The 11,313-nt window shown below is 44.3% G+C and overlaps 1 protein-coding gene across 1 annotated transcript in view; it reads right to left on the bottom strand.

The window, feature by feature from the left end:
- Positions 1 to 441: 441 nt before the first annotated feature.
- Positions 442 to 11,313, bottom strand: part of ANKRD33B (ankyrin repeat domain 33B) — a 47,884-nt gene continuing 37,012 nt past the window's right edge. Inside the window, exons 3-4 of the mRNA XM_080382056.1 lie at positions 10,587 to 10,727; positions 442 to 3,662 (exon numbers count right to left, since the gene is read on the bottom strand). Of these exons, the coding sequence (XP_080238182.1) occupies positions 2,812 to 3,662; positions 10,587 to 10,727 (992 nt within the window). The 3' untranslated portion in view covers positions 442 to 2,811. The remainder of the gene's footprint in view (positions 3,663 to 10,586; positions 10,728 to 11,313) is intronic.

Genomic DNA, 11,313 nt, shown 5'->3' with positions numbered 1-11,313 from the left:
CCATCTGCGGCTGCTTGGTTTCCCCCCCAACCCCCGGCGGGGGGGTGCGGGGGGTCTGTAAATACCGGGGGCCAGATTGAGGGCCCTGGGGGGCCGTATCCAGCCCGCGGGCCGTAGTTTGAGGACCCCTGTTATATATGAATGACACGTACGTATAACTGTGTTTCCAATAGGTAGGTTTACGAGTAGGGTTAAATTTAATATAACATATATTTAATATAACTTAATTATATAGGTATTTTATAGGTAGGGAACTGATTTGGGGCATACAGTTTGCCAAGTTTGGGGTGTGTATTAAGCTTGGGATGTGTATTTAGCATTGTAAAACACATGTTTGTGATGGTGCTGATCAGTCCATTGGTGAAAGAGGGTGGACTTTTTCATCTCCTGAAAAGTGAAAGGCAACATTCTCAAACCACTCCGAAGAATAAGGTCACCAAATAAATTTAACAGCTTGTACCTCTTTTAATGGAAATATCACATACTTATATACATATACGCATTAAAGTACAAAGGGTTAGAAAACCGGCTTCATTTTCAGCCCCTAATTTTAACATGCTGTACGTTAATCCCTGAGAGCACCTGTCAACTGTATGTCTCCTACAAGTGATACCGAGAGTGCAAATTCAAGTGTTCACCTGCAGCACAGGTTGCTTTTCAGATAGTGAATCTGAATGGTAAATCGTCAGTACGCTGGATTGGCAGTAAACAAAACTTAAACCGTTTAATCCAGTGTACCAATTCAAAATCCATCCTGATATGTTTGCCATAAACAGCTAAAAGATTGTCTTCCTAGTCTCCAAAGAAATGAGTTCATCTTATATTTTGGTCATACCAAATCCATTACAAAATTGGTGCCTATGAACTGCACAGCACTGATGCACTTGCAGACTAAAATCTGCTTTGTATTCACAGGGCTGGGGAGGTTTATTAGCAGCGTGCATATTCCTCCAGCTCTCACCTGGGAGGTTACCTGGCAATGCAGTCTAGCCAGTACAGCTACTCCAGCAAGAGGTACAAAGAACAGGCTGTGTGGAAAAATCCTTGTTTCATATGTCTGCCATAACCTCTGTCAAGCCCTGACCCTGCAGGCGCTAGCTACCAACACCAATCTGGGCGCTAGTTTTCCATGAGCTGAATTTATTTCTCGCATGACACACAGTTTCACTACAAATTCAGTGAGACTGTAGCCAGCCTTTGCGCTGTGGAAGTAAAGGATGGAAAAGTTTTCCCTCCCTTTAATTGAAGGGGGAAGCTGGTGACAGCAGCAGCTGGGGGCTGCCTGGGCTCCAGCAGAGCAACACCGTGAGGATGATACACCACAGCACATTTAATTTCAAACAGGAGCAAAGCCTGAGAAAAAACATAGCCTGAGCATGTGTGACTCACTGTTGGTGTCTGACCTCTACTTTTACTAATGGTGTCTTTCTTCAGCAAGCAGCTGAAGAAGGTTTACAGCCCACCCTTATCAGAATTTGCCAGGATTTGGCATGCCATTCAGACTGCTGGGGAAACCAAATGAAACCTTAACGTGGACCACAAGAACCTGCAGCAACCTGTGGGAACTGCCACTTTGAGATGCACTCTTACTAGGGAAGGTAGGTTTCTCCCAGCGTTGAGGCAGAGGGATGAGGTACTGCCCTCTCCAGGCACCCAGAGGCAAGCTACCAAAGCTCACAATGACATCTGGCACAGTTTCCCAAACATCTGTGGCCGAGCTGCCTGATACTGCATCTCTGACTGGATGTTCATAGCATATGGCTGGATTGATACCCGGAAAATTGCCTGAACTTCTGGAAGCTGCATAATTTTCCTGTCCGAGCTATAATCTGGGAAAGTTCACAATAAACCTGATGGGTTTTTTTAACAGGAACTTAAATATCAACCTCAATAAAAGCCCACCTGTGGCTCACCATCTCCCTTATATCATAGTTAAATGCAATAACAAAATATTCCCTGAGACTAAAGAGGAGACAAAGGTAGCAGATACAGGGAAACTTAATGGGAGAGGCAAATCCCATGCGACAGTGGCATTCAAAAATTAGCTCAGCTTCTCTCTTGCTCCAAACAAATCAGTCCCTGCCCCTGATTTATACCTGAAGAGGATGTGAATACCTCAATTACAGAAATTTTTCATATGCAGCCCTTTTTGTATTCAACAGAACAAACAATAGCATTAAGAACTGCATCCATACCAACTGCATAGAGCTGTACAGTTCAAAACCTATCCTGTCTTAAACTTTGATTACTGGAATTAAAATAAAGTGCTTAGTATATTCAAAACAATTGTAGACCTGGATTTTTACTGCCCACCAACACTGTAGTATACTTCAAACTTTTCATTATTTTCATTATTTTCAAGTTTTCATTATTACTATAAAACCTTGCAATACGTCTACCTAAGGAAGGAGAGGGAGGAATGTCTAGTGTCAAAAGCACAACTCCTGCATTTTGTCCATTACAAAATGAACAAACATGAAATACAATCATTTCACAGTCATATTGTTTTTCAAGCTGTTTCTCAGTCATTCACCTGGAGCTGGAAAAAAAGGAAACCGCAAAAGGACTGCACCGCTTAAGAATTCCTACCAACAGCAGGTAAACTTAGTAAGTCTTCCACCTCAAATTACCTTCCTGCTCCACCATCAGACACACTGTGGGTTAGCCCTTGCCCTGTTTCTGCACCTGAAAGGCCATTATTCAGTATTCCAGCTCCATGAGCAGTGGGCATGCACGAAGGCATTCAATCTGTTATCTTGCTCAGATAACAAGACTAACCGCTCTGAAACCTTCTAAACAACTGCCTTTAAATCAGGTCCTGTTTCTGGCAGGAGATACCTGCCTCTGCTTTTGAGCCTCTGCTGCTCTTTTCTTCTCCTGTTCTTCTGCCTTCTTCCGCTCCTCTTTTACCTCCTTGTACCTCCATTTGGGAATCTGCAAATAGGGGTCGTCCTTCGCGCTGCTCCTCCTTCTCGCCTTTTCTGGTTGGAAAGTGGGTGGAGGAGCCTTGCTGATACGGACTTTGGGGATGACAAATCCCGGCCTGACGCTGCTCCGTCTAAGCAGGTGGAGTGGCAAGAGGCTTGCTTTCCTGGTGGCTATGGTGTTCACTTGAGAGACTGCAAGGGTGATGGGCTGCAGGCTGGCTCGTCGGTCCTTCTTCTTAGGGATCAGTGTGATTTTGGAGTTCTGAAACAGCTTCTCATAGCTGCTAACGTGATCTTTGTCCTGAGATCGGATCTCCTCGGCTCTCTGCTTCCTAAGGATTTCTTGCACAGCCAGCCTGCGTTTCCCCACAGAAGGTGGGCTGCCTGGGCACACAGTCCGGCATGACAGAGCAATGAAAGGACTGCCCAAGCTGGTTGTCACCTTTACCATGTGGTCGAGGACCCCATCTTCTTCTGGACCGTAGAAAGACTGGAATGAGAGAGTTGCCCTCATGCACTCAGAAATCCTCTGCAAACAGCTTTTTGGCTCTGCAGCCTTGGCAAGAAGTTCCTTCATCTTTGGCCATTCTGGTTTATACTGATCACAAACCTGTTCTGGGCACGGCCTGTCCATCAGCTTTTGCATGATGAAGGCAGATTCTGATCTTCCTGTGTAACAAGCCCATTCCCATGGAGTCAGTCTACGGCTTGGGTCAGTCGCATGAACATTTGCCCCTCAAAGAAAAGAAAAGAAAAACAATTGGCGTTAGTTATTGAAACTGCCCGCACTTTTGTTCCTATGATCAGAATTGAATCAGGCAGATCCCTGCAGGAAAATGTCACTACAACATACAATATTTGTGTCAAAATGAACATGCAATAAGGAGAAATCAGGTTCCTGACTTTCTGAACTCCTGTTTTATTAAAAAAAAAAAATAAAAGAAGCTAAGGTTGTATATATGGAATTCTCTTAAAACAACGCAAAGGATGACATAATGAATTTCAACTGCATTGAATGTCACCTACCATTTTAAAATCCATTTACTTGAGCTCACAAGAAAAGAGTGACAAAAATAGAAACAATTCTGTACACAAAAAATCCTTCCCATACAGAATAATGGGCTTTTCACTGATTGCTGCCACTCAGAAGAGAGATGGTGGGCTAATGATCACAAGTTCCATAAAAATATCCACTCAGTGCTCACTAGGGGTGAAAACAGCAAATAAAAGACAAGGAATTTCTAGAAAGACATTAAAAAATAGAAGGAAAAAGGAAGGGAAAAAACAGAGAAAACCCCAGGTGTACAATTCAGGTTCTCTTATCTCTGAAAGAAGATTATAGAATTAGGGAAAGTTGAGAGGATGGTGACGAGGGTGATCAAGTACAAGGAAAGCTTCCATACATGTCAGAGATGGACCTTCAGTCTGAGCCCAGAACAGTTGTTCTCATTTACCTTAGATTACCAGCCCTGAAGAAATGAAGTAATTGTTAGCAAAACCATGCTATTATCACCAAATGGACCGGCCATAAGAGGCAACTGGGACACACGCCAGACAGCAGAGGCATAGACATTCAAAGTACAGTGTTAGGTCCTGCACAGAAATAATCTCTAGTGGTTATAATCTTTTGGCCTGTCCTCCCCCTATTCCCAGTTTATGATCCATCCAATTCTGACATCTGTCCCCATCACCATTCTATCTCTCATACATTTCTGCATCCTTTCCCAGCTTTGCCTTCCTTTTGATCTCTCCATGTTCCTGTAAGCTCCCTCACATGGGCTTCTGCCTTTGTTCTTCACTCTTTTGCTTTCAAGTGGGGTTCCACTCTCCTCCAGGCCACCTGGCTGCCTGAAGAGAGGATACGAGAGTAACAGGAGGAGCAAGCATCCCGGTCTGCTCTACCGTACCCTTTACAACTTCTGTAGTACTATATCCAGTGCTGTCACATTACCTGGCATGCAGTAAATTGCAGGAATGTCCTCTCAGTTCTGGTATTAGGGTGGGACTGTGGGTGTTTGTCAGTGAGGATGGCATGTGCCTAGTTCTGCTCACACAGAAGAGCTCTGTAAGGGATGGCAGAAGCTCAGTGCAGAGTGCACCTTTGGAAGGATTGCTGCAGAACAATGAGCAGCAACAAGTGGGTTTGCAAGCTGGAGTCAGCAAGGCACTGTTGCAAACACCCAATACATTACAGCTGGTGAATGTTAAAGGGCACAAAAGACCTGTCCAAAAACTAGCTTGGTGTTGCCAGTCAAAAAGGATCTCAGAGATGTGTCGAGGACTTGACAGTGAACATCATATCCTTTGCATAGCACCCAAGTGATCCTGGGCATACCACCTGGGCACGCACATCTTGATGTTTTACACTAGATAGGTATGTGGGTGAATGAATGAAATCAATAGGAGAATGAGTGAATACTCTCTGGTTTCAGGCAGCCACATTCTTAAGCTGAAAACCCCTGGTTTTACATTCTGCCTTTAAACTTTGAGTGGTCTCAGAGGGAGCTTTGCACACTCCAGAACGCAGACTTTGTTCAGCAGTCTGCAGCACATTCCCTGGGCCAGGCACGGGCACTTTGCCCAGCTGCTTTCAACATAACTGAGCTCTTTAACGTTCAGTTGTGGTTTACACATATCCCTGGCCCTCTAGGTAATTTCTGGGTTTCTTGAAAGAGCTTCAAGCTGGGATATGAATGGGCCACAATGCTTGACTTCTTGCACGGCTTCTTTGTCAGCTGAAGCACCATTTTCAGTCAACACAAAACTGACCTACACAGATATTGTCACAAAAGAAAAGACATTCTGTCCCATTGCTTTGGAAGAGGGAGATGCCCAGAGACCAAGACCTGAGGAAAAGGCCAGAGAAACATTATGATAAATTGTTTTTTTCAGAGTGGATTATCTTGGTGACAGTATTTCAAACTAGCATAAGGAGGATTAGATATAAGGAATGATTGCGAGAACCAGTTTGCAATGGGTCCAGTCTAACCTTTCCCACAAAGAATGTCTTGTCATTACAGAAAAATAGACGAAAAAAGAGACCATAGGGACAATGACCAAAAGCTCAATTTTAACTCTCGTAAGTACCAGATTTCTATGTCTCTGAGATAATCCCTAAAAAGAGGATGCTAGAGACACAGACCAGGAGTGAATGTGGATGGAGAGACCCTAAGCAAAACAGCTGATCTCACTTTAAGTGTAAATTTAAGTGAAATTTGCAGAAAGGACCACTCAGAAAGCACAGGGGCACTGCAAGGAGTCAAGCATGGGGCCCAGCTGGAAGGCAGAGATGAAAGAAGAGGAAGGGTTAATCAAATCAAAGAGTCCGTTAGCTGCGGGCTGAAGAAAGGATTGCAAGATCTCAAAGGTTTTGACGAAGTTCATGACTGCAGAAGCTACAGACAAACCAGTGAGGGGAGGAACAAAGGCACACAAAGACGTGTCCCCCTGCTCCACAAACCCGTCTTTGAACCATCTGCCCAAACTTCCTCCCCCTGAATCCCTCCCATCTGAGGCTAGCCTCTTGTCCTGTGCCTTTCTCAACACTTGCCTGTGCCTGCACTCCTTCCCACTGGAGCTGACTGGGAACATGGCAGATTACGTGGAAGTTGTACACGTAACAGCCAAAGGCCTACCACAGGAAGAACAGCAGCCAAAGGAACTGTCTCCAAATACAACTGTTAGTGAACAGTATGCTCTGCTTGTAAACGAGCAAGAGGTATAAACACCTGCTTACCACTATCTTCAAGGAAAAGACTTCCAGGGAAAAGACACGCCAGCCCCAATACGACGCAGCTGAGAGACCTTGGATCAGAGTTGTGGAAAAAACAAAGCTGTGTAAGAAAGCGCTCACTGGGGGCTCCCCACCTTTGCTTGGGAGCTGCACCGAAGCTCACATGCTCAGCTCTGGTCCCTGCCTGAGCTATGTTGCAGCTGTGCCTGTGCCTGGCCAAGTGCCCTGCTGATTTGGACCCTGACCCATAGACTTAATTTCTTGTTTTGACCTCAGACCTACCCTGTCTCTGTGGACTTGCCTTGTCACCACAGACTTGCCTGGCAATCACTGCAGTACTGGCTGATCCTGGTTATTGTCACCAGCCCTGCTCTGTTTCTTCAAAGAGCATCTTCGCTGATGAGGCTAGTGCCTCTGTGTACCTTTCTGCCACCCTTGGCTCACCTCCCTTTGAGGAGAAGCCCACTCCTGCTGCTCCCTGAACAGATGCATCCACCAGGTGTTTTGGAAATTTTGTCTCAGAAAACAATACTACAGAGTATTAAAGTCACGATCTTTCAACAGAAATCAATGCTGACTTTATACTTTGTATCACAAAATCTCTTCTAAAGCATGATTTACTATAGTGGTATTGATTTTCTGCACAAATCAGGAGACATTTCTGAACAAACTTGTCATTCAGCAGAATGCCTCATCTGGAGGAGACATGAATAGTCATGTCCCTTTTTAAATGTGATAGCAGTCTTCTTGAACTAATTACCATTTCAGTGTAAGTATAGCCTACAAGTTTTCGTTTAGGAAAACTGCATTTGCCGCTTGCCTTGATTTTCCTATGAAACTTGCCCTGAAGATCACTTTCAGCACAACTACTTCGAATACACGTGCCCCTTTGGGATATAAATATCCTATTTGATTAGGAAGGTTTAATGTCCCTTGAGAAGCAGAACTGACATGCTGGGTTTAAAGACGGGGAATGAAAGAGCTCAGGCATCTGTTATCAACCCATTCTATACACAGTGTTTAAAGCCCAGTCTCCAGATCCACAGCCACTCCAATGACTTTACTAAAGCAGGACTGAGTTTACAGTGGAGATTACAGCGAGGCTTGACACGTGAATTACAACCAGCATTTCTGTGCTCCTGCTTAGGCTGGCTTGCTTGTGGAATGCTGGCAGCAGCGCGCTCCTGGCAGCGCAGCAGCCTGTGACAAACTGCCGATGAGCGACTGGGCTCCCCCCTTACCCGCTGTGCACTCATGAATAGCAAATTCACATGTTCCAAAGACTTACTTTGAAAAAGCAACATTATGGCCAAGTGTCTCAGAGCACCTTAATCTTGTAGTGATTGACCTTGGCCACCCTCCAGGAACTCAGATTTCGGAAGGAGCAGCCACTTTGGCAATCCAGCTCCAACCATCTGTCACACTTTGCCATTACCTCTTCCCCATCTGATTGTGTTAAATCCACGCTTAGGCAGCTAGGAAGGTGAGCGATTTTCCTTTACTGACCTCCTGCATTGCTGTAAGTGTGTGACTGTCAATAGAGATCTTACCCGAGCCACTAAACAGATACTGGGTTAAAAACCTCCTGGCTGTAACTCTTTGTTAAAGACACATACCTGCTTTGTAGCTGTGCAAGTAGACACACAGCTGATCATGGGTGTTTTCCTCCTAAACTTCCATGCATTCTTATGTTCTAACAAAGACATTTGCTGGGTTATTTGTGAAATTGTTTTGTTCACCAAACCTTTTAGAAACAATTTCTTTCACCTTCTTCAGCAAACTAGCACTTTATTGTCAGCGGCCATTCAGCATCCCTTAAGCCCCAAACTACTTCTAAATCCATTCTGAATGAGCAGCTCCCTCCCTCCCTCCCTTTCACCTGGTGGTACAGCACTAAAAAGTAATCAGATATTAAAATGAGTGCTGGCAATTTACCACACTTCCTTTGTGGCCCCTATTTCAAGCTTAAAATGTGAAGACCTGCAAAATACTCACCAAAACATGTATATAAACTGTAATCTAGAAACTCAAGAGTATAGTAACTTTACACCTCCTTAGCCAATGGATGATCTTTGGTATCCTCACTGTCTCCGATGCACAAACAGGCTGATACAACTTTCTGGAGGTAAACTTGATATGGAGGCTAACAAAGCCATTTTCTGGCTGGCTAAAGGTTTATTCTCCTCAGTATTATGTCTTCTTAGGAATCAGGAAAACGAGAAGGTGGCTATCCAGATGCCAGAGGCAGCAACGACATAGTGAACTTTGATAGTGATACTTTTTGTACAAGAAATAGAATAGCAAGGAGTGAATTATCTACAAAGATAGAAAGGTTGTGAAATAGCTTCTAGTGACCAGAACAGAAAGAACAAGGTGCCATCAGATCTGCAGTGATAACAATAGAAAGCCATGACACTCTAAGGTCAATTTGACAAGTCATAAGGTCTTGGGATTTAACTTTCATTTTAAGTGATAATTTTTAAGTGGCACTGGAAAATTCTGAGCTTACGTCTGCACAACTATGTGTTAGTCCAGAAAGTACACCTGTGTCTAGCAGTACTTGAGCTCTGGCAGCCATTTTATAGTTCTGTGTCACAAAAATTTAACTCCAAAATGAATGATCCGATTCCAAAGCCTTGATTCCAGTGTAAGAGGCTACAGAACCTTGCAGAAAATAACATGCTGGTTACCACATCACCTAAACATTTTCTGTGTCATATCAACATCTAGAAACTGGATGTTAAGAAAATGAATAATAGCAATATCATTATGCTTGATAAATGCCTGCAACTTAAAATATTCAGATTATGAGGGCTTAGACTTCTCTAACAGCAAAATGACTGAAATGAACTACTTATTCAAGAGGTGTCTCAGTTAAATGGACCTGTAGGATTCTTGGTCTAGACAGTAACAATATTCACATGCAATCCACTACCATTTCCATAATATTTAATATGTGTCAAATATCTGCAACTGAAATACAGGAAGATATACTAGTATGTGCTCGTTATTTAATTATTAGCTAATAATGTATGTACCAATTACTTAATAAAACCATACGGCATTGTGGCTAAAAGGTGCTGTATGCTGGAACTGCTCCTGCGGAGGCTGTTCCCCCAGTGCCTGTCACCCTTCTGAGCTTCCTCTCCAGGACACTTCGCCTTGCCATGCATACAGCCAGAAATCCAACTGCAGCCAAAAGCCAACAGCAAGGAACATGTTTCCTGTTCCAGATGTGAAGACAGGCACATGGGCACAGATGGATCTGCTCACTGCCTGTGCCATGACTTCCTCCTTGCAGCAGCACCTCCTGGTGCCCTGGTGCCCATAAACCTGGAGACCAAACTCGGAGGGGTTAGAAAGTGAAGTTACTCCTATGTCACCAAATTTCCTACCAATGTCCCCTGTGGAATATGAACCCTACACCCAGCTCTCCTGACAGAAACCAGAGCCCCCAAAGCTGTCTGCTCCCTGCCTCGGGACCTGCCCCAGCTGGCAGGTGGAGTGGAGGTCTGGCTGTTGTCGCACCACCATCAGGCACCCTTCCACCATCACACCCACAGAGCTGGCAGCAAAACTCTGTGTCTTTCCCGACTGTGTTGTGAAATTCATTAACTCCTTGTCTACAAATCTTCATGATCACACTCCCTGAACTCTCCTGGAGACAATGAATCACACCCTGAGAGCTCTTGGAGAGGTCCTGGATGAGTTTCCTTAGGCAAACTGAGTGCTCTTGCACCTGCAGCGTATGGCTTCACCGCCTTCTCTATGACTTACTTAAAAGCTGCACCTGTTTCCAGGGCAGGTTGCACCACACCTCTCAGAGTAAGCAGCCCAGAAGCCAATTTTCGTCTTGGTGTTTGCGTGTGACTGTCTAATATTTACAGTTGGACGATGACAAAGAATCAGCAAAGCACTCCGCATACCTGCCATCATCAAGGCTTTCACGCATTCCGTTCGGCCCTGCATCGCAGATTTCATCAGTGCTGTGAATCCAAATGCATTCCTCTTCTCAATATCAAGCCCAGGAAAATAGTTCAACAAATAGTTTGTAATGGTTATATGCCCTTTAAACAAATGAAAAAGAAGAGAAAATATGTCACAGAATTAAGGCACTGTCTCAAGGTTAAACCAAAAATTACTCCTGCAGATTTGATAACTGGGAAAACACAGATGATTAGTAACATCTCTTTTCCTTTATCCTCTTCCTCTCATTGCAGTCGTCAGCCTTAGGGTTAAGTGGCACTGACTTGTGACCAGCGTGCTGGTATAGGAGCCTGGAAGCCTGGGTTCCCACATCCTCTCACGTTTCTCTCCACTCTGGAAAGCCAATGTAAGGTAGGGGAATAACTGAAGACCAGAGGTGGGCACTCAGAGGTTGCAAGGGCCTTCAGTTTCTTGACTCAGTGAGTAGCACTGCAAAGGGAATTCCTACAGCTTATGGAAGGAAGGCCTACCATCAGAACTGACTGGAAAGGTTCAGCTTTTTCCCTCCCCTGGTGAATCTGAGCCTTAGAATCATGGTGCTTCATTAAAATGTGATGACACATGGTAGTTCCAGCCAATAATACTAACAAACCATGCCAGGCCTGATAAGAGACAAAGGAGTATTTTGTATAGAATCCCACATTTTTATTTTTCCATCTGACAGTG

Source organism: Falco punctatus (assembly GCF_963210335.1).
Source record: "Falco punctatus genome assembly, chromosome: 3".
Taxonomy (NCBI): Eukaryota; Metazoa; Chordata; class Aves; order Falconiformes; family Falconidae; genus Falco; species Falco punctatus.
This window is presented reverse-complemented; position numbering and strand designations above follow the sequence as displayed.